We start from the raw sequence: 24,140 nt of genomic DNA, 5'->3' as shown, positions 1-24,140 counted from the left end.
GCAAACTGATGTCAATTTGAACACTCAAAAATCATGTCCATTTCCTATTTTACTTTAGCAAGCCAGGCCACGTGACATTTCCTTCAATGACTCCAATACCCATAATTCCAAGAAGTGTTGACAAGCGTCACTTCCTCTAACTGAAACTTGCGGCTTTCAGTAGATTCTGACTGATTCTTTATTGCCATGAACTATTTCTTTTGCTATTAATGAAGTTGTCTTGACATGAGATGAAGGTCTAATAACTGGTATGACAGACCATCATTGCTTAATCAGTTAATTAATGGATGTTCTTTCGCCATGATTGAATCTCCCGCTGCGATGCATGTGTAGGCGGACGGGTGTTTGCTTGTAAGTCCGCGGTGTGTACCTCGATTCTCAACATGCAAGTTACAGATATTGGATCTAGAGAAGAAGGGAAAATATGGCACCGAAAATTAGTAACATCAAAATTTGGGTAAGTTTGACATAATCAGGTTGGAGCAAACTATTTTAAACATTGAGAAAAGTGTAAGTCACACCAGGCAATATTGACCATCAGCTGGCAGTAGCTAGCAACCGTAGTTAAACTTAGTTACATTTTCATCGCTGTGACTGTTTGAAATATTGTCTTGATTGGTTTTTTTTTGGTCTGTGCTCTAAATGCCCGTTCTGTTACAGCGCTTTAGTCACTCTGATTCGAAGCGCGTCTGCTCGTCAAACCAAGACGGTTCGATTGCTGCATGTGGCTTTTGACACTACAGGGGAGTCGTTTATTGCTGGTGACCATCATGGCCATATCTATGTGTTTGACATTAGCAGGAACAGGTATAAATGTCTGTTTTTTTTAACTTTACATACGTGTTTTGTTGTTGTTTTTTCATTAAATGTCAACTGTATTTTCTTATTACTCTCACACTACCATTCCCAAGATTTAAGTTGGTCCAGAAAACAGGACAAGCATGTACTGCCTTAGCCTTCAACTTGAGAAGAACGACTGAGTTCCTGGTTGCTCTTGCTGATTATTCCATTAAATGCTTCGACAAGGGTAAGGGTGAGATTTAATTATAGTGTTCTCATAAAGAGAGATGTCCCATCAAGATTAATGCCCCATCTATTGTTCACTCTTATTATCACAGACACCAGACAGTTGGTGAGTTGGATGCGGGGTCATGAGGGTGCTGTTTCTTCCCTGTCTGTCCACAGCTCAGGCTGTTATGCCATCAGCACTTCATCAGACACAGCTCAGCTCTGGGACATTGACACCTTCCAGAGAAAGAGGAAGCTCAATATTCGGCAATCAGTTGGCATACAAAAGGTTAGACATACCACATCAAGGGTAGCAAGTTGGTCTCTAATCAAATATCAGTGTTTCCACAGTCACGGAAAGCTTTGTCTCGCATAGCCAAACCTTGTCTGCAGCAAAAGGTCTGGGCAGTATTGCTGCCTAAACTGACCAAGAACCACAACTTAAGGCCCCGATATACTTCATATGTGATGTCATTTAGAACTAAAACTGGCCAAAAAGAAGCTGTTTTTGCATTTGTTTCAGTGGTTCGTAACAGCTCGCCTGAGCAAACTTTTAGGGAAAAAATCTTACAGGCTGCTAAACACCTTCTTACTGCCATTGGTCTGCGTCATCGACAGGTGTGACCTGGAGTTCCACCTATCTTGAGGCTGACAGCTAATTCTGTTTACATTGTTCAGTCAGTCAAAATCGAGTGTCTGAATGTTCAGAAACGGTATACCATTGTTTGGCCGTTTAGAACTTCTTTTTACCCCTGAACGAAGAATGAAGAAGAACTTCTCCGGAAGTATGTCTGGGCCTTTAGTCAGGAGCCATCTGACTGACATGAAAGGCGATCACTCATTAGTTTGTTTCATTAGCATGTGCTGTTTTGCAGCAGGTTATATGAGATATATTCAGTGCTGGGCTGATTGCAAATTACATGACAAAAAAATGTGATTTCATAGATTACATTTTTTGAGTAATCTAATCCGATTACTTTCAACCTAATTCTATTTTATTTTATATACATTTGAGTAGGATATACATTTTAACCTTAAAGTACAAAGAGGAAGATATTTTATTACATTCTTTATTACTAAGTGCCTCACAAAAAGAGCTCCTTATGACATTTTAAAATTGCATTAAACAATACATGAGTGAAATAAACATTAATCTAACAGTAATGACAGTGCATGGCCAAAGTTTATAATTCAAAACCTGAGATGTCAAGTTCATTTTAAGTGCATAAAACAATAGCAGCATTACAAACATTAATGACCATAAAATGATCATAAATGAACTAAAATTAATGACCATAAAATCAACAGCAACAACGTTGCCTAGGTCAAAGTTTTCATCTACAGTTGAAGTCAGAAGTTTACATACACTTAGGTTGAAGTCATTAGTCTGTAGTTTTGCATGTAGCTCAGGAAGATAAATCAAAAATGTTTCTCCTTATATATCTTAGGGATTGTGTGAGCTCTAATAAATACAGTTGAAGTCAAAAGTTTACATACACTTAGGTTGAAGTCATTAAAACTCATTTTTTAACCACTCCACAGATTTAATATTAGCAAACTATAGTTTTGGCAAGTCGTTTAGGACATTTACTTTGTGCATAACACAAGTAATTTTTCCAACAATTGTTTACAGACAGATTGTTTTACTTTTAATTGACTATATCACAATTCCAGTAGGTCAGAAGATTACATTCACTAAGTTAACTATGCCTTTAAGTAGATTGGAAAGTTCCAGAAAATTATGTCAATAGACAATTAGCCAATTAGCTTCTGATAGGATTTTAAGGCCTACCTTCAAACTCAGTGCCTCTTTGCTTGACATCATGGAAAAATCAAAAGAAATCAGCCAAGACCACAGAAAAAAATTTTTTTGGACCTCCACATGTCTGATTCATCTTTAGGAGCAATTTCCAAATGCCTGAAGGTACCATGTTCATCTGTACAAATAGTATGCAAGTGTAAACACCATGGGACCACGCAGCCATCATTTCGCTCAGGAAAGACACACATTCTGTCTCCCAGAGATGAACGTAGTTTGGTGTGAAAGTGCAAATCGATCCTAGAAGAACAGCAAAGGACCATGTGAAGATGCTGGAGGAAACAGGTAGACAAGTATCTATATCCACAATAAAACGAGTCCTATATCGACTTAACCTGAAAGGTTGCTCAGCAAGGAAGAAGCCACTGCTCCAAAACCACCATAAAAAAGACAGGCTACAGTTTGCAAGTGCACATGAGGACAAAGATCTTACTTTTTGGAGAAATGTCCTCTGGTCTGATGAAACAAAAATGTAACTGTATGGTCATAATGACCATCGCTATATTTGGAGGAAAAAGGGTGAGACTTGCAAGCCGAAGAACACCAACCGTGAAGCATGGGGGTGACAGCATCATGTTGTGGGGGTGCTTTGCTGCAGCAGGGACTGGTGCACTTCACAAAATAGATGGCATCATGAGGAAGGAAAATTATATGGATTTATTGAAGTAACATCTCAAGACATCAGCCAGGAAGTTAAAGCTTGGTTGCAAATGGGTCTTCCAAATGGACAATGACCCCCAAGCATACCTCCAAAGTTGTAGCAAAATGGCTTAAGGACAACAAAGTCAAGGAGTGGCCATCACAAAGCCTTGGCCTCAATCCGATAGAAAATTTGTGTGCAGAACTGAAAAAGCATGTGCAAGCAAGGAAGCCTTCAAACCTGACACAGTTACACCAGTTCTGTCTGGAGGAATGGGCCAAAATTCAAGCAACTTATTGTGAGAAGCTTGTGGAAGGCTACCCAAAACGTTTGACCCAAGTTAAACAATTTAAAGGCAATGCTACCAAATACTAACAAAGTGTATGTAAACTTCTGACCCACTGGGAATGTGATGAAAGAAATAAAAGCTGAAATAAATAATTCTCTCTACTATTATTCTGACATTTCACATTCTTAAAGTAGTGATCCTAACTGACCTAAGACAGGGAATGTTTTCTACGATTAAATGTCAGGAATTGTGAAAAACTGAGTTTAAATGTATTTGGCTAAAAAGCTAAAAGTTCAAAACACTGACACACTTTTAACTCTTACTACTTATTAATAGTCCATCACCTATTCCTTAGCTGAGGTGCATATCTTACTGTTGTAATGAAAAAAGGAGCACATGCTCAATGTTCATCTGTGAGACTATTGCACTTCGGGTTAAGAATACGATGATATTGATTTGAAAATTATCAATAAATTATTAACAATTTACTGCCGTTATTGAAGTAATTGTAGTCTGACAGGGGGCCTGGGTAGCGCAGTGGTAAAGACGCTGGCTACCACACCTGGAGTTCGCTAGTTCGAATCCCAGGGCGTGCTGAGTGACTCCAGCCAGGTCTCCTAAGCAACCAAACTGGCCCAGTTGCTAGGGAGGGTAGAGTCACATGGGGTAACCTCCTCGTGATCGCTATAATGTGGTTCGTTCTCAGTAGGGCACGTGGTGAGTTGAGCGTGAAGCCTCCACATGCGCTATGTCTCCATGGCAATGTGCTCAACAAGCCATGTGATAAGATGCACGGGTTGATGATCTCAGACGCGGAGGCAACTGGGATTCGTCCTCCGGCACCCGGACTGAGGCGAATCACTATGTGACCACGAGGACCTAAAAGCACATTGGGAATTGGCCGTTCCAAATTGGGAGAAAAAAACAAAAAACAAGTAACTGTAGTCTGATTACGAATATTTTAAAATGTAATTTAATCCAGTACTTGCTTTTTGTAATATGATTATGTAATCCAGATTACATGTAATCCATTACTATCCAGCACTGGATATAATACACTGGCATGAAAAAAACAATTGCACATAAATCATGGAAATTAATTGATCAAAAGGTGTGGATAAAGGCCTCAATCCTGTGTTTGTTCTGCTGTTTGTTTTAGGTGTTTTTTCTCCCACACAGTAACACTATTCTCAGTTGCTTTAGTGATGACTCAATTTTTGCTTGGGAGAGCGACACTCTTTTTTGCAAGTATCAGCTGCCTGTTTCACAAGATGGGCCCAGAATACACTACAGGACATTTGCTGTTACTCAGTAAGATTGTTGCTATTGACTTTTTCTCTTAGGCCAAAAATTATGGGTCACTTGTGTGCTGGATGTAATCTTTTTTTTTTTTTTTTTTTTTTGTAGAGATGGAAAAACACTTGCTGCAGCTGGACGCTCCAATTTAGTCCACCTGTGGTGCCTGGAGAGCCAACAGCTGTTGAGAGTTATCCAAATGCCTCCAAAAGTCAGGACAGTAAGATACCTGGATTTCCTCCCAGATAGTTTTGATGGTGGATCCAACCAGGTACTAATAAGTAACTGTTTATTAGTAGTTCATAAGGTTATTATGAAAATAACTCATACTTCATAAATGCTTTTTCCTCAGACTCTGGGTGTTTTGAGCCAAGAAGGCATCATGCGCTTCATTAATATTCAGACATGCAAGCAGATCTTTGAAATAGGGTCTCATGAGGATGCCATCACCTCGGCAAGCATTAGTCCTAAGGGCCATCATATTGTTGCTGTAATGGACAGTGGTGCGCTTAAAATCTATGAAGTACGAAGTCTTACACCAGAAATCAGTCAGGTAAATTTTCTTTTTGCATATACTGCCGTGATTAGTCTTTTGGCATGCAATTAATTGCTGTTACTATAGAATATCTGCTTTTTACTTCTCAAAATAACTATAAGTGTGTTTGTGTATGTAGCCTCCTCAGCCTTTGTTGAAAAAGGTCACAAAAGGCAACAGCAATGAGGGGTTCTGTTTGAAAGTGAAGGTGCAAACGGGAACAGGTCAGCATCCGGTCAAAACATCAGGACGCAGAATCCAAACCAAAGTTCTCCCACGGCCCACTGCTTCTACACTGGATAACAAAGAGGTTTTTTTTTCATTGGGCTGAAGCAGAGTTTTTTTGTATTGCCCCCGTGGAAAAAAAAATGGAAAAGCATAAAACACCTATTAAGTTAAAAAACACTAACTTCTGACTAGATTAAAATTGTCTATTTTCCTTGTTACATAGATTGATTTGCCCAATGGCCTGAACAGGAAAAGACTACAAGCATTACTGAGAGCATTTGGGGAATTCCCAGCCAAATACAGGTTACATTTAAAATAAATGTTTTGTTGACACAATGTTTGGTTGTTTTAATGTGACCAGCTTTATGAAATGTGGTGCGTGTCTGTGGTTTGTTTTTGCGTTTAAATTATGCAGGATGTTTATTTGGCGATCTCTATTGCATCTGCCTGAGAACCATGCAGCTTTCAGCAGTCTGACTGACAAAGGCTTGCACTCTGCATACATGTGCCTTCAGGAACGGTACCCCATCAAAAGCCACAAACTGCAGAGAGGCCTACAGAGGTAGACAAAACATGATTCATTTTGTCAATTTTAATGTATCGAAGAAAAGATATTGGTTAGATATATACAGAATATGAACATCAAGCCCTGTGTATCCCTCTTTGTATCTTTTGTTTTGTATAAAATTATGCTGGCATATTCAGGGAAAAATATCAGTGAAGTTTAATATTGTGATTTCCAGACCTGGAAAATAAATGTAAATTACTAGTGAAATCTTGGAAAAAGTCATGGAAATATCTTTCTAGTTTTTCTCTGCTCTAAAATATTTAATCGACTAAATATTGCTATTTTTAAGTGCTTGCTTAGAGTAAAACTTGCTTGCAAATCAGCATTGAAACATCAGTCTGTTCATTGAAATTTATGCTGGAGGCATTTATACACTAACATGTATAAAATCTGCCCCAGCAATCTCTATAAAATTATTTTATAAATTTGTACACAGTAATCATGAATCAGCTAAAAAGGTAATGGACCAGGTATGTGTCGGGCTCCGCCCCCTCGTTTCCCGCTCCAACTCTACAGAATTGTAATCATCCACACCTGACAGTTGTTAATGATCTCATCATAGACTGTATATTTACCCGTGTTTTCTTTTGTGTTAATAAACCTGCATTTGGGTTCCTATATATTCTGCTGTCTTTGTCTGATTTGACAGAAGACTTGACCAACATCATGAATCCTGCAGGATCGGCGTCTCCCTTAGATTGGCTGGCGGTCCACGATCAGCAGCTCCAGCAACACGGGTTGACGCTCCGTGAGATTCGGCATCTCCTGGACAGAAGCCCAGCTTGACGTTTCTACCCAGTCCAATCATGATCCAAATCCCACATCTTCGGCCACTCCACCACCCAATCCCGCTCAGTTGCTCCTTCCTCTTCCTGCTCCAGCACCATCCAGTCCTCTAGCAATGCCGACAAGCTACGTGGGTGTCGTGGAAGAGTGCAGCGGCTTTCTGCTCCAGTGCTCATTGGCATTCGAAATGCAGCCTTAGCAATTCCCCACTGAACGCTCAAATCACTTTCATCATCTCTCTTCTCACTGGAAAGGCCCACCAGTGGGAGGAGTCCATCTGGAAACGGGGAGGTTCCGTCACCCAATCGGTCCATGCCTTCACTACCCACTTCAAAGTAGGCTTTGAACCATCCGCTGGGGGTTCTCATGCCAGTGAACAGCTCAGACGGCTTTAGCAGGGCAGTCTGTACATCTCGGGTTATGTTCTTCGTTTCCGCACTCTTGCCACTGCTAGCCATTGGAATGAGCCTGCGTTAATGCATTATCGCCAGAGGCTGAATAGTAGGCACCAATTACACCTCGCTGGTGTCGACGACTCACTGGGATTGGAATATCTCTTTCAGCACTCATTCGCTTGGATCGACACCTCCAGAGGTATTCTGCTGAACCTGTAACCATTCCACTGCCCATCACCATATCCAAACCAACGGATGAGGAACTCATGCAAGTGAATTCCACCCATCTGACACGAGCGGAGAAGGATACTTAATAACAAACTTTGCCTCTGTTGTGGAGCGGCGGATCACCTGATACGTAGTTGTCCCGTCCGATCACCTAAGCTTCTGGTAATCTACATCACCAATGAACCTACACACTTCAGACCATTCCAACTAACCATTATTATCTCCACCTCATCTTCTTTCCTTACTATACATGCCCTTATTGACTCTGGCTCTGCAGGCAACTTCATCTCGTCTTCCCTCATTAGCCAACTCAACATCCAGTCCTTCCCAGTCACCAAACCCCTTCCCATCCGCTCAGTGGTAGGAAAGCCAGGATTTATAACCCTCCAGACAGAGCCCATCACTATCCAGGTTGGTGCCCTCCACACTGAATCTTTACCTCTTCTTGTTCTCCCTGACTCCATTGCATGTCGTTCTTGGTCTCCCATGGCCCCTCCATCACGATCCTGTTATCTCCTTGTCAACCCAGGACATGTCTGCCTGGGGCGAACGCTGCTTCTCACAATGCCTGCCTCTTCCTATCTGCCAGCACCCTCCTGTACCCTTCCACTGCCTAACCACTACTGTTGAGAGCCCTCACGTCCTTCCTGACACCTCCATCCCTCCAACCTACCAGGACTTCACCAAGGTGTTCAGCATGCAAAAGGCCTTCCAACTTCCTCCATCTCGTTCTTAGGATTGTGTCATTGATCTCCTTCCGGGTGCACCTCTTCCCCGGGATAAGATCTATCCTCTGGCTGTGTCTCGTTTGGAAGGCTGCGTCCTCCGGAGGTCGCATTTGTCGGCCGCATACGTCATCAGATCGTTTCAGAAACGCGAGTATGACGCATCAAATGCAGCCTTCAAATGCGGCCTTTTTTCACGGGAATTCGGAGGATGCATGAGGTGTATCCTTCGTGGGCACTCGCAACCCACAAACGGAAATGTCAAAAAAAAAACAGATTACGCCAATTTGACCGTAAATATGATGTTCGAACGCAAGGAACGTTAATTCCCAAGTTGAAGTACCTCAGTAGATGGGTGCAGAGTATATAATATGTATAATTATATTAATATATAATTAAAATAAAGTATTTGACTAAAAGTATACCTGTAAAATCTATTTTCTTTTCTCTTTACATCATTATAACTCTCCTAAAATTTACCTCATACATTCCCTTCTAAAGGGACTTTGTTCACTTCTCACTCAAAGCGCTCGCGCTTGTTAAAGAGTGGCGTGCTGTCATAGCAACCATGTTACATTCCATTTCCGTTTGTCCTACGAAGGCCGTCTCGTTAAAACGAGGCTTGTTTAAAGGAGGACGCTCGGTATACTGCAGCCTTCAAAGGACACGTCCTGCCTAGCATGCAGCCGTCCAAACGAGACAGACTCTCTCTCACCCTGAACAACAGGCCATGGAGGAGTATGTGGAAGAAGCCCTGAAACAAGTTTACATCCGTCCATCCACTTCACCAGCCGCCTCGAGCTTCCTCTTTGTGGCCAAGAAGGATGGGTGTCTCCATCCCTGAATCGACTACTGTGCCCTCAATAACATCACCGTGAAATTCCGGTATCCCTGGTACCTGCGGCCCTGGAACTACTGAGAGAGGCCAACATCTTCTCAGAACTCGATCTTAGTAGTGCCTACAACTTAATTCGCATCTGTAAGGGGGACGAGTGGAAGACTGCATTCATCACCTCCAGTGGGCACTACGAGAATCGGGTTATGCCGTATGGACTGGTCAATGCCCCCTCAGTGTTCCAGTCTTACATGAATGAGACCTTCCGTGACTGTCACATCCTCGTCTTGCTTCTCTCCCCCATTTCCCCACTCCAACTCTCCAGAATTCTATTCATCCACTCCTGACAGTTGTTAACAATCTCATCATGGACTCTATATATACTCACACCAAACACTCATCATTGTCTAGTCTCCTCTTGAGCTACCCAGATCAACTTCCTGATCCTATTGTGATTTTCTCTTCTTTATTGTTTTGATTACAGTTCTTCAGTTGGTGTTTACCTGTGTTTTCTTTTGTGTTAATAAACATGCATTTGGGTTCCTATATATTCTGCTGTTTTTGTCTGATTTAACATTATGGAAATTAATTGGTCAGAAAGTATGGGAACCCTGTATATAGTTATAGTTTTCCAAACATATAGACTTGCTTACTATAATACAGTCTTATTTTGCCAGTAGATAAGTGTGCAGAATTTTAATTTACGAAGAATTTTGACAAAGAATTTGTTCTTATGCAATCAGGGCGTAGATATAGAACTAAAAGATTTAGAAACTCATTCATTCCAGTAGCAGTCAGTTGGTTAAAAGTTTGTGACTTAACTATTTTAATACATTTTATTGGGTAGAAATTGTGAATTTTATTGTGTATATCCTGATGAATCCATATTGCTCTTGACCTAAATATTGATCTCTTTTTACTTTTTGTGTTATGTTGACTTGTGCGTTTGGATAGTTTAATGTGACACTTGTGCAAATGAAATTTCCCAAGGGATAAATAATAAATTGAATTGATATCTATGTATGTCATTTATAATTTCAGAGTGCTTTCTGCCCTTGCTCACTGGGCAGCCATCTTTGGTGAGACAGATTATCTCCCTCTACTGGCCTTTCCATTTGTCAAACTGTTCCAGAACAATCCACTGATCTGCTTTGAAGTAGTGGCCACAGTCATTGGTAGGTGAAGATAAACTAGTGCAGAATTGAGTGACTCTTTAGCAGTAGCTCAATGGATTCGATCCTTAAGCAAGTGACTTTAAAAGTTTTGGACTGTTCTTTTACAGTGAACTGGTGCCAGCACTGGTTTGAGTACTTTCCGAACCCTCCACTTAATGTGCTGAACCTGGCTGAGAATGTGCTGGCCCATCATGATAGAGAGCTGCTTCAGCATTTTGTTGCCTGTGGTGTTACCTCACAGGTAAAAGATCTTGCTCAATTGTTTATTAATGAATTTGGGTACTTTCAGACATTTAAGTCATAGTTCAAATATCTGAATATAATTGTATTACTGTAGATGCAAAATATCAAAGCACATGGCATCTGCAATCAAATGATGTTAGAGCTTTTCTTAGCTCTAACTTCTCTTTTCTGAGCTATTTTTGCATTTTTAACTATATGGACATTTTGCTCCACAAAGTTTGACAACCAGAAAGTGTCTGAGTACTTTTGTCTTAAAGGTGCTGTAGGTGACTTTTTTTTTATGGAATGGTTTGCAGAAAATGTTCCTATTCACTGTGTAAATATAAAACAAATATGGGGCCACTGTCAAGTTCTTTGATAGCCAATCAGAAGACTTTTAATGCACTTTTTGCTTGCCAGTCAGTTTGCACATTCTGAAATGTAGTAGCTGAGGGCTCTTTTTTGCCACGGTTGTTTTTGACAACCCTGAGAAGACGCACTGCTACTCTTCTGCTTAGTGATGATCTCAATGGTATCTTTGGTGTGTGGGGTTTTAGAAAGAGTGTGTGTGTCTAAATCGATGGTTAAATCTGATGAAGTTGTAGAACAATTAATATCGCTTACTTGACATTTACATTTAATCATTTAGCAGACACTTTTATGTAGAGTGACTTACAAAATGAGGAAGGATACAACATAAGCGATTCATCTTAAGGAGACATTAACATGAAAAATGCTGCATTACAAAGTTTCAATTACATCAGAAAAGTCCTAGCCAAGACAGATATTAGAGTGCAACAAGATTAAATATAAATAAATTATTAATCATTTTTTATTTGTTTACAGTTTACATATGTGTCTTAGTGGTCGAACAATATAGGTTTTTTAGTGTCCGATGCCAATACCAGTTTCTTTTTTCCGATTAACACTTTTTATTGATTCTAACACATGAAACAGAAAAGCAAAACATATATGCACAGAATCAACTTTAAACCCCTATTATTCCCCTTCCCCCTCCCAATCCCCAACCCCACCCTGACTCCCAACAAACATCCCTGTGGTCAAAGCCAAATTACACAAAAAACATATATATATATATATATATATATATATATATCAGTTGCTCTCAAAAGTTTGCATACCCTGGCAGAAATTGTGATAGTTAAGGATAGTTTTATCCTTATCTTTTATTTAAGGATAGTGATCATATGAAGCCATTTATTATCACATAGTTGTTTGGCTCCTTTTTAAATCATAATGATAACAGATATCACCCAAATTGCCCTGATCAAAAGTTTACATACACTTGAATGTTTGGCCATGTTACAGACACACAAGGTGACACACACAGGTTTAAATGGCAATTAAAGGTTAATTTCCCACACCTGTGGCTTTTTAAATTGCAATTAGTGTCTGTGTGTAAATAGTCAATACTGAGCCATGGGGAGCAGAAAAGAACTGTCAAAAGACCTGCGTAACAAGGTAATGGAACTTTATAAAGATGGCAAAGCCTTGAAAATGCCAGTTAGTACTGTTCAGTCACTTTTTAAGAAGTGGAAAATTTGGGGATCTCTTGATACCAAGCCAAGGTCAGGTAGACCAAGAAAGATTTCAGCCACAACTGCCAGAAGAATTGTTCAGGATACAAAGAAAAGCCCACAGGTAACCTCAGGAGAAATACAGGCTGCTCTGGAAAAAGACGGCATGGTTGTTTCAAGGAGCACAATACGACGATATTTGAACAAAAATGAGCTGCATGGTTGAGTTGCCAGAAAGAAGCCAATGCCACAAAAAAGCCCGGTTACAATATGCCCGACAACACCTTGACATGCCTCACAGCTTCTGGCACACTGTAATTTGGAGTGACGTGACCAAAATAGAGCTTTATGGTCACAACAATAAGCACTATGTTTGGAGAGGGGTCGACAAGTATTGTGCTCCTTAAAACAACCACACCATCTTTTTCCAGAGCAGCCTGTATTTCTCCTGAGGTTACCTGTGGGTTTTTCTTTGTATCCCGAACAATTCTTCTGGCAGTTGTGGCTGAAATCTTTCTTGGTCTACCTGACCTTGGCTTGGTATCAAGAGATACCCGAATTTTCCACTTCTAAATAAGTGATATGATCACTATCCTTAAATAAAAGACTTTTTTTTTTGCATGATCAGTCATATTTTCAAAATCACAATTTCAGCCAGGGTATGCAAACTATTGAGCACAACTGTGTATGTGTGTGTGTGTGTGTGTGTGTGTGTGTGTGTGTGTGTGTGTGTGTAAAATAAATAATAATAATCGCACACATTTAAACTATAAATCCCTCTCCACTGCCCCTCCACGAGAGCCTTCCAAAAAGGTCAGATAGCTGCCCCACTTCATATTAAACACCCCCAGGTCATATTAAACACCCCCAGGTTGCCTAGCCTTCTATCTGACATCTCAAATGTCAGATCACCTTGCCCATCTCCGTGCACCACTCCCGAAATGAGGGCGCACGAGCCGACTTCCATGCCCTCAGAATGATCTGTCTACCGATCATGATACTGTCTAGGACCTAATTTCTTATGTATTTATCCCCTATACTAATGACCACCCCATCACAGAGTCTGGGGCAAAATAACAATTGAGTGCCCAATACGTCACACATAAAACTCTGAACCCTCATCCAGAATTCCTGGATCTTAACACACCAACAAAATACATGAACTGTGTCCCCATCTTCTGACCAGCATCGCCAGCAGGTGGGTGTGTCTTTAAGACCAAGCCTATACAATCTGGAGGGGGTCCAATAGAATCGATGTAAAATCTTGAATTGCATAAAGTGCTCCCTTGCATCTCTAGATGCAGACTTGACGTTTTTTAGAATCCTAGCCCACACTTCATCTTCCAATACCAAGTTTAAATCTTTGTCCCATAATCTCTTGAGAGAAGTTAAAGCTCTGTCCCCCAGACTCTGAATTAGCAGGGAGTAATACACTGATGCCTCGTAGCCTTTTCCAAAAGCAGTAATCACCACTTCCAGAGTATCTGCCGCTTTAGGGGGGTGTATGCTACGCAGCTGTAAATACCTAAAGAATTGAGACCTGGGAATCCCAAAATGTTGAACCAAATTTTCAAAGGATCTCAACACTCCACTCTCATAAAGGTCACTGAGCATATTAACCTCCCTCACAGTCCATTCTGTCTAGCAGAAAGGGGACTTATTAATACATAATTTTGGGTTCAGCCATATGCTCGAAGCAACATTGAAATAAATGTCAGAATTAAACACTCTGGACACTTTTGCCCATACCATGTGCAAATACGAGATAATGGGGTGTAACTTAACTTCTCCGATTAGTTTGATAGAAAGGCTTTGCAATGGTGAAATGGGCAAGATCTTCCTGTTCAATACAAAACCAGGGAGGGGATCTCTCAGGTGGAAGTGACCAATGAGCCAAATGTCTGAGACCGAATGCATAAAAATAAAACAAAATCTTGTGTAGGCCTAGCCCACCTTTGTTAATCAGCCTATGTGACTTACTGAAAGGTAATCTGGGACGGTAATGAAGCCCACCTGCCCACATCGCTTGAAAACCTTTTTATTAAAGGGTCAAAATTAACTAAATCACACATTTGCTGGGAATAAAATACCCGAATACTTAACGCCCTGTTTGGGCCACTGGAAGGTGCCTGGCTGAAAAGCCGTTACCGGGCAGTACGCTGTCAGAACCAAAGCTTCAGATTTAGACCAATTAAATCCTGGGAATTTAGAAAAGGAATTAATAATTCTGTAGAGGCAAGGAATAGATCTAGTAGGGTCGGAGACAAATAATAAAATATTATCTGCATAAAGCAAAAGCTTATGCGCCAAACCTCCCGCCACCACCCCTGGAAAATCATCCTCCTTTCTTATCGAGGATGCTAATGGTTCCAGGGCAAGACAGAACAATAATGGGGAAAGAGGGCAACCCTGCCGAGTGCCCTTATCCAGAATAAAATAATCTGAAATTAATCCATTTGTTTGTACCATCGCGACCGGGTGTCTATAAAGTAACTTAATCCAACCAATAAAAGTATTCACAAACCCGTACATATCCAAAATATCAAACGCTTTCACTTCTCCCAGACACGCTCAAATTCCACCTTGGTTGCCAGCGGATTAGCAGATAATTCCCTCTCCGATGACTCCAGATAATCGATCTGTTTCTCGACATCCCTCACTCTTGTAAGCATATCAGTGAATTTCGCCACCATGGCAGTGATCAGTCGACGAATTTCTAAAGTGAAACACTTATTTTCTACAATATTTACTCATATTCGCTTAAACTTTAAAAAATAAATTGTTTACCATCCATTTACATTTATTCATCGATTTTGGAACTGACACAAGGGGTCTGTAACACTTCTGTTAATCAGCCAAGCAAACACTGTTATCAGCTGATGCCAATAATCACAAAATTACCAAATATCAGCTGATTTATCGGCCTGGCAGATATATTGGTCTATCACTACTTGCCTTTAATTTTGAACAATTTATCTTTTTTTTTTTTCTCCCCCCAGCTGTATGCATGGCCCCTTTTTGAAACTCTGTTCTCTGAGGTGCTGATCAGAGAAGAGTGGCTGAAACTATTTGACAACGTTTTCTCGAATCATCCCTCGTTCCTTCTTATGGCTGTGGTGGCCTATGTTACCTGCTGCAGAGCACCACTGCTGCTTTGTACTGACAAGAAGGACTTTGAGGTAGAACTTTACACCTTTTTATGACATTTTGCCTTCACAAGTCATTTGAAACATATTTTTTTCCACAGTATGTTTAACCTTTATGTACAGACAGTTTGTCTTAAAAGACATGTTCATCCAAATATGAGTGCTCCCATCTCATGTTTTTATTTTATTTATTGAACACTTTATTTTAGTGTTAATGTTACAGTTTAAATACGTAATAACTGAGAAATACTAATGAACTACATGTACTTATGTTGTAATTTTTATGTAGAGTTGTTTGTAAGTACATATTAAATAATATATAATATGTGTCACATAGACTATTTAAAATAAAGTGTTACCAAAATGTTCCCCTATCCAGTACTTTTTCCATCATCGGAACAGCTTGGACATTGGCGCCATGCTGAAAGAAGCCTATCGGCTGATGGAAAACACCCCTGCTGACATCCACCCCAGCTCCATGCTGAGTGACTTTGAACCTCTTACACAGGGACAGTACCCCATATTTAACAAATACCCCACCTTCATAGTGGAGTACCAGTCCCAAGAACGTGAGAGGATCCGTCATCAGGAAGTGGAATATCTAAGAGAGAGGTGCAAACATTCATTCAGCTGTAACACAAATAAAACTTGTTCTAATTTTATTTTTATTTTTTTCAGGCTACTATTTGACTTCCTAAACAATGATTTGACACTGTTGTTAAACATTTATACTGACACCTAAGATTCTTGTAGCTTAACTTGTAAAGCATGGTACATCTGCCAAATGTGTAAATGTAGCATCACTCAAAAGCAAGTTACTGGTTACTGATGCCATTGCAGAAATATAGCATACCTGCTCATCTCTTATTTATTCCACAACCAAAATTGTCCAATAATGGGGACATGCCGAGATAAAGTAATACTGAGTAGAGTTCAGCTTGTCATGTGATCTCAACATAGCGGCCACCATGTGAAACACCATACATACCCTTAATGTAAAATAAAACCGCTTTTTCTTGGTCAGTGATATGACATATAGATGATATGTGAGTGTACATCATTTTAAACATCTTTGTCCTCTTAATTTCATACAAAAGTGCTATTCCAAAACTCGAAAAATACCTTGTGCACCTTTAAAAAATAAATGTCTGCGTGTTTGTTTGTCCATACAGACAGGAGGTTCAGGAGCTGCATGCTGAGGCAGTCAGACAGCAGGCTGAGTTTGAGGCCTGGTACAAACAGCAGGAGCTGCTTGTGCAAGGAGAGGAGCAACGTAGAAGGATCCTACAGGAAGAGGAGAATAAACTTGCACAACAGAGAGCTAGGTCGGTGTCCTTTCATATACAGGATTTCAATTTTGCACTTTGACATACTTGCAATTCACCGGACTTAATGTACTGTGCTTAGATTGGCAGCTATGAAGCGTGAGCTAAAGGTGAAGGAACTCAGTCTGATTGACTCTGCCAGAAGACGTTTTCTAAAGCACCAACAGGATCAGCGTAGAATCCAGCTCCAGAGACTTGATGATGAGATTCAGAGAAAGGTTTTGTACTCATGTTCCCATTTAATCTTTCACTGTTGTGTAAATCAGTTAAGTAATATCACACAATATTACACTGATTCGGCTGCAAGCAGAGTGCCCCTGGTAAATCACAGCCATGCTGATATTTAGTGCAACAGTGTGATTGCGAATTACATTTTTCTTTTATTCACCAGTTCTATAAACATGAAGTTAATATTGAGGAACTTGTGTTTCAGACAAAATTTGGCCAGTTTGTAGTTTTTTTGTTTTTGTTTTTTTTTCTCTGCCAACAAAAATGGTTCAAAAGAGGCCGTATCAACTTTTGTGTATTCACAAACACAGACAAGCAGAGAGATACAAACAGTGAAGCACTCCAGTGCTGTTATAGTGGATATCATCACTCTTGGGTTGCTGCTTTTCCAATCAAATTAGGACTGGAACTAAATTCCATTATACAGTATAATGTTTTATTTCATATGTCATTTGTCAGTCTGGTAAATGTACTTAGAGAGGTTTTAAGTATTATTTAGGAAGGCAGGCAAGAGTAAATAGTTTTGTGTTTTTTATTGTACTTAGATGGCGCTGCGAGATCAGGAGACGGCGACAGCTGTTCGTGATATAGAAGTAAGACAGATGGAGCTGGATGCACAGCGACACCTTTTTGAACAGGTTGGCCCAGACAGAAACTTTCTAAACTACTTCGTTTTTCTTGACAAGTTTCTGCTTAGCCGAGATGCATGCATCCATCTGATCGTTTCGTTTTTGGCCTTTTAGCAACTGGCCAAGGAGCAGGAGCAAGTGAGTCAGGAGGTGAAAGCGGAGGTGGAAACACGGAGACGCAGGGCTGAGATGGAAGATTCTACCCTCCACAACCTCATTGAAACAGATGCCGATCTCAGCCAGAAAAACAAGAGGGTATTTCCTACTTACTACTAATAGTAAGATAATTGGTTTGACCAATATTTCTAACCAATATTTACACTTAATCGGTTATCAGTTCTTTTGGTTCTTTGAAATCAGGTTTACCAAAAAAGTTAAACATAGCTCTAAAACAAAGATGAACTCTCATAGTGGAAGACAAATTGTGCTAGTCTTACATATGTTGCCAACAAAGCAGGTTTAATAAGTTTTTTGTTGGCCATCCAGTATTAATCTGGTGTAAGAAATGACACTGTTCTGCCCTAAAGTGTGAGTCCCACTTAACCTGATATCAGAATGAGGTAAAAAGAAGTTCTAAACAGCCGAGCAACGGTTTACTGTTTGCAAGCATTCAGTCACCCTCCACACCACTGTGGGTGGCATTTAGAGGAGCATTTAAATATGAAGACACTCAGTAAAACCTTAACTAATGTGACATTAAAATGTGTTATAAATGTGTTTATGCCACATTCTATGAGTAGAATTACACGAGATCAGTAAAATAAGCTGTTTTAACCACTCTATGATGAATTAAAGTAATATATATGCAGTAGAAAATGTTTAATTTGTCTTGTTTACATTTTTAATTCATAGCGCTAATACGCTAACATGCTATATGCGGCCATATTATGCGCCGGATACATTTGGTTATTGTAATTTATGACACTGATACTGCTGCAAAGATCAGTGTATAAAAGTGTTAATGTGCAGAAAAAAGACAAAAGAATGATGATAGGCTTACTTTGGGCAGATGTGTGAATGGCTTTCACTGCAGTTGGCACATGAGTGAATGGGCAATTTGAGTAGATTTGATTCCTTTTGTAGACTAATTAAACAAAACAAAAAAGTTGTATGACATGGTCTTGGAAAATTTCTCTACATGAACGATTGTACAGATGTAGGTAAATTTGCACCAGCTCGCTAATAACTCACACCAGTGTGTACTTGTCGACCGATTTTGACTGATAAACAGAATAAGCTGTCGGCATCAAGGTAGGTGGAGCTTCAGGTCACACATACCAATGACGTGGACCAATGACATGGACCAATGGCAGTAAGAAGGTATTTAGCAGTCGTTAGATTTTCCTAAAAGTTCGCCCAGGAGAGCTGTTATGAACTGCCAAAACAAATGCAAAAACAGTCTTTTTGGCCAGATTTTGTTCTAAATGATGTCACGCCTGTTCATTCTTTGATTTCATATTAAGTATATTTGGGCTGCTTTCACCCTAGCACTTGGTGCACACCCGGGTTCGAATGACACCAAAGTTTGGTTGATTTGGATGATGTGAACCCTGTTTTCTGAACTTCCGAACTGAGTCCACTTGAAAAGGTGGTCTGGGGTATGGTTAATGTGAACTCTGGTTACAGTTCGCTGCTGATATGAACGCAGTCGTTCCAAATCGCGGAAGTGAACTGCTTGTAATAACGTATATTCTGCATCTTTGCAGGCTCCTGATTGCAATTATTATGGTATAATGCATTTCTCATACCTGTTTGTGTCCAAATAAATCCTCTTCAGAGTGCAGCTGACATTCTTCACATCACTTCACAACTTATCTGCGGGCTAACATTCTTCACAATATTGCACATTCAGTGCATCTGTGGCAGACAAACAGAAGGGTTGTCCTGTGCATGTAAAGTTTTGGTGGTAATCCAAAGAGATGAATACTTTAATAACACTGTGAATCTGATGTCTTCTTGAGTTGTTATTTAGTTTTCACACTTGGTTCGATTGCTTGGTCCGAACTAGAATTAGTTTGCTCCCCCCTCCTCCTGCCCCCACTGGTCTCTGTTCACATCATATTATTTGGGTCCGAACCGCAGTCCGATTGCATCATCATTGTAAGTACAAGCAGCAGCAGTTTACCACTGGATCTAGGTAACAACTCAAGAAGACGTCAGCTTCACTGTGTTAAAGTATTCATCTCTTTGGTTTTACCACCAAAACTTGCTATGCGCAGAATGACACTTGTGTTTGTCTGCCATGGATGAATTGAATATGCTATGATGTGAAGAATATTAGCGTTTGTCTGCTGCGAGCCTGCGAATGCATTGCAAGAAATGTAAAGAATGTGAGCTGCTGTTTGAAGGCAATTTATTTGGACACAAGCAGGCATGAGAAATGCATTATACCACAATAATTACGATCGGGAGCCTGCAAAGACGCAAATTATATGTCATCAGTAGTGGTTTACTTCTGCAATTTAGGAAGATTGTTCATTTTAGCAGCAAACCGTTCCCCAGACCACCTTTTCAAGCAGACTCTGGTGCGGTTCACGGATGTGCACCCAAGTTCGGAAAGCAGCTTTCACGTCATCCAAACAAACCCTACTTTGATGTCAAATTAACACCAAATGAAGTGTGAAAGCACCCTAATTATCTTGCCGGACAACTCACTCCACCCATCTCCCATTTCCTTTTTGAATTTATTTTCTTTCTCATTAATAACAAACTTGCATGTTGCAGTTGGTAATTGATGAGACCAATTACAAGATTTAAACCTCTTTTAGATACTGGAAGAGTCTCTGGCAGAGGTGGGGCAGATGGAAGTGGATGCTGATTGGCAGGCCGAGGTGATCAAGCGATTGGAGAAAACAAAGGAGAGGCAGGAAAAGCAAAGAGATCAACTGGTAAACCTTAGTAAGCAAACACGTGCTAAGGAAGAAGAAATAGTCCAGCTAATGGTTGAAGTGGAGGGAAAACAGGTGAGAAATTGTAACCTGCACACATTTTAAGGGGCGATCACACTACACCTTGCGCTCCATTCACTTCCATTCAAACACATCTGAATGCGAGAGATTGGAAACGCAAGCTCGTGTGAAGAAATTTTGCGCGTCGCTGCACACCAACGTTCAAGTTTGGTGAACTCTGAACTGCGAATCTGCATGACGAGAGGACGCGTGACCAATAGAAGATCGAAACGTCACACACTGATCTCTTGGCTCAATTCAAAGGATACACATTTCAAAGCAGTGAGTTTTTATTGTTGCTGGAAAGTGAGTAGACAGTATATTTTAACATAATATGATATTTATAGTTATTTGTGAAGTGTTATTTACTAAAACCAGAAGCTCACCCATGACATCATATCCTGGTCCGTTGGGTTGTCCGAAAAAAAAAGAAAAAAAAAAATTGCATGCTCAAAGCCTAATGTGATCGCCCCTTCATTGTTTTTGAGGTAACAAGCAGACAAGTTTCATAAGACAAATCATTCACTTGGAATAAAATATGTGAAGGAAAACAATGACGTTATGTCGGTATGATCTCAGTGGGATGATGTGGTAGCTAAACAAACTGAACTGGAGGAGGAAAGACAGGCAGCTGTAAACGCCCAGTGGAGGTCACTTATCTCTCAGGAAACAGAAGAGACTAAGCAACATCAAGGCAAGCTGCAAAAGAGTCTGGAGGATTCACTAAGTGAGTTAAGCAAAACAATCATACACAAAGATATTTTATTTTAACAAATTGTTTTTCTTACGGTTATATTTTTATAGTGCCATAGCAATACAGAAGTACTTTGAAATTTGTGGGGAAGGAATCATTTTAAATGAGTCTGTTAAACTTTACACATGCTAACAACATTTGGTAATCATCATGCATTTTGAGTGGTTTCCAGCCCTCCAGGAGTACTGTGTCATTAGGAGTTGTTTTTGTGTGTGTGTGTGTGTGTGTGTGTGTGTGTGTGTGTGTGTGTGTGTGTGTGTAGATCATCAGAAGGAAAAGAGGCTCCGATCTTCCTGCTCGTCTAGAGGGCTGCTGCACAAGCCCCAGATTAAGACCACCAACATATCCTTGAACAATCAGTCCCCCTCAGATAATTCATCTTACTGTGAGTATTATCTTAAAGACCCCATGGAATCAAAATTAGAGTTCTGTGGCTTTTAGTCTTTGTCTGTTATCTATTGTACTGTATTAGCTGGGTAACAAGACCATCTGTATGTCCCACCACAACTTCCTTTTTCAATTGGAAGTATGTAAACTGTGCTCATCAAGGGATTTCATGGGATTGATCATTACTTTCTGAAATTATACAGGTGCATCTCAATAAATTAGAATGTCGTGGAAAAGTTCATTTATTTCAGTAATTCAACTCAAATTGTGAAACTCGTGTATTAAATAAATTCAGTGCACACAGACTGAAGTCGTTTAAGTCTTTGGTTCTTTTAATTGTGATGATTTTGGCTCACATTTAACAAAAACCCACCAATTCACTATCTCAAAAAATTAGAATATGGTGACATGCCAATCAGCTAATCAACTCAAAACACCTGCAAAGATTTCCTGAGCCTTCAAAATGGTCTCTCAGTTTGGTTCACTAGGCTACACAATCATGGGGAAGACTGCTGATCTGACAGTTGTCCAGAAGACAATCATTGACACCCTTCACAAGGAGGGTAAGCCACAAACATTCATTGCCAAAGAAGCTGGCTGTTCACAGAGTGCTGTATCCAAGCATGTTAACAGAAAGTTGAGTGGAAGGAAAAAGTGTGGAAGAAAAAGATGCACAACCAACCGAGAGAACCGCAGCCTTATGAGGATTGTCAAGCAAAATCGATTCAAGAATTTGGGTGAACTTCACAAGGAATGGACTGAGGCTGGGGTCAAGGCATCAAGAGCCACCACACACAGACATGTCAAGAAATTTGGCTACAGTTGTCGTATTCCTCTTGTTAAGCCACTCCTGAACCACAGACAACGTCAGAGGCGTCTTACCTGGGCTAAGGAGAAGAAGAACTGGACTGTTGCCCAGTGGTCCAAAGTCCTCTTTTCAGATGAGAGCAAGTTTTGAATTTCATTTGGAAACCAAGGTCCTAGAGTCTGGAGGAAGGGTGGAGAAGCTCATAGCCCAAGTTGCTTGAAGTCCAGTGTTAAGTTTCCACAGTCTGTGATGATTTGGGGTGCAATGTCATCTGCTGGTGTTGGTCCATTGTGTTTTTTGAAAACCAAAGTCACTGCACCCGTTTACCAAGAAATTTTGGAGCACTTCATGCTTCCTTCTGCTGACCAGCTTTTTAAAGATGCTGATTTCATTTTCCAGCAGGATTTGGCACCTGCCCACACTGCCAAAAGCACCAAAAGTTGGTTAAATGACCATGGTGTTTGTGTGCTTGACTGGCCAGCAAACTCACCAAACCTGAACCCCATAGAGAATCTATGGGGTATTGTCAAGAGGAAAATGAGAAACAAGAGACCAAAAAATGCAGATGAGCTGAAGGCTACTGTCAAAGAAACCTGGGCTTCCATACCACCTCAGCAGTGCCACAAACTGATCACCTCCATGCCACGCCGAATTGAGGCGTAATTAAAGCAAAAGGAGCCCCTACCATGTATTGAGTACATATACAGTAAATGAACATACTTTCCAGAAGGCCAACAATTCACTACAAATGTTTTTTTTATTGGTCTTATGATGTATTCTAATTTTTTGAGATAGTGAATTGGTGGGTTTTTGTTAAATGTGAGCCAAAATCATCACAATTAAAAGAACCAAAGACTTAAACTACTTCAGTCTGTGTGCACTGAATTATTTAATACACGAGTTTCACAATTTGAGTTGAATTACTGAAATAAATGAACTTTTCCACGACATTCTAATTTATTGAGATGCACCTGTAAAAATAAGCTTTCATAATAGTTTCTTGTTATCTGAAATGGTGAGTTTCTCATACTGAGTTGTTGTGCAGGAACAAGCTTCCTTATTAGCTGTGTCATGACCTTGTCTTTATAGTTTCTTTAGATCGTGGCCGAGGGGAGCTTGACTGTAAGGAAAGGGAGTTGATGGAGGAAATCAGGGAACTGAGGACAAAATTAGCTACCAGGGCCAGAGTTACTGACTTCACCTCACCTTCAGCCATCTCTTCTATACACTCTCACTGACTACTGACCATCACCACCAAGACAAGTGCCAGAGTGGGTGAAACCAGGCACACATTTGATAGAATGTTTTTAGATGGTATGAGAAGCTCATTTTGTTGTGAATTATTTGCTTTACAATGACATGAATCCTTTTTCCTATAGTTTTTTTTTTTTTTTTTCAGTGTACAATGTTTTTTTTTTTTTTAATAAAGTCTATGATGGAATTATTATTTTATGTGAAATAAAATTCATTTTCTTCATGAGTGACAAATGTCACTTGATTTCATGATTGTTGTTATAGCAAATGTAAATTGTATTTTGTGTTTTTGCTTTTTCATGTTTTGTATTTTAAAGTGAAGAATATGATTTGATTTGAAAATGTGCCTTATTTTAAAATGAACGTTTGATTAA

General features: G+C 40.0%; 1 protein-coding gene across 2 annotated transcripts; it reads left to right on the top strand.

The window, feature by feature from the left end:
* Positions 1-136: 136 nt before the first annotated feature.
* Positions 137-24,140, top strand: tbc1d31 (TBC1 domain family, member 31). 2 transcript variants are annotated; one of them, XM_051720985.1, is made up of 22 exons: positions 137-457; positions 661-807; positions 912-1,027; positions 1,119-1,297; positions 4,916-5,067; positions 5,164-5,323; positions 5,405-5,605; positions 5,727-5,897; positions 6,039-6,118; positions 6,231-6,377; positions 10,394-10,527; positions 10,635-10,768; positions 15,287-15,466; positions 15,813-16,045; positions 16,606-16,758; positions 16,841-16,976; positions 17,532-17,624; positions 17,730-17,870; positions 20,384-20,578; positions 21,143-21,290; positions 21,580-21,702; positions 23,602-24,140. In XM_051720985.1, the coding sequence occupies exons 1-22, from the start codon at positions 384-386 to the stop codon at positions 23,748-23,750; spliced, it is 3,246 nt and encodes a 1,081-aa protein (XP_051576945.1). In that variant the 5' UTR covers positions 137-383; the 3' UTR covers positions 23,751-24,140. The 2 variants fall into 2 exon arrangements, with proteins under 2 accessions (XP_051576945.1, XP_051576946.1); XM_051720986.1 differs by lacking the exons at positions 21,143-21,290; positions 21,580-21,702; positions 23,602-24,140 and having other exon boundaries at positions 17,730-17,893; positions 20,384-20,523.

This window comes from Myxocyprinus asiaticus, chromosome 16, assembly GCF_019703515.2.
Source record: "Myxocyprinus asiaticus isolate MX2 ecotype Aquarium Trade chromosome 16, UBuf_Myxa_2, whole genome shotgun sequence".
Lineage (NCBI taxonomy): Eukaryota > Metazoa > Chordata > Actinopteri > Cypriniformes > Catostomidae > Myxocyprinus > Myxocyprinus asiaticus.
The sequence above is the reverse complement of the archived record's forward strand: the minus strand, read 5'-3'. Positions and strand labels throughout refer to the sequence as shown.

What these genes read in the sequence shown, in the direction of transcription:
- tbc1d31 (XM_051720985.1), top strand. Translation starts at nt 384, where the DNA reads ATGCAAGTTACAGATATTGGATCTAGAGAAGAAGGGAAAATATGGCAC. An exon ending in TTAGTAACATCAAAATTTGG is followed by an intron (nt 458 to 660) that starts GTAAGTTTGACA and finishes GTTCTGTTACAG; the next exon opens with CGCTTTAGTCACTCTGATTC. An exon ending in CTGACAAGAAGGACTTTGAG is followed by an intron (nt 15,467 to 15,812) that starts GTAGAACTTTAC and finishes TCCCCTATCCAG; the next exon opens with TACTTTTTCCATCATCGGAA.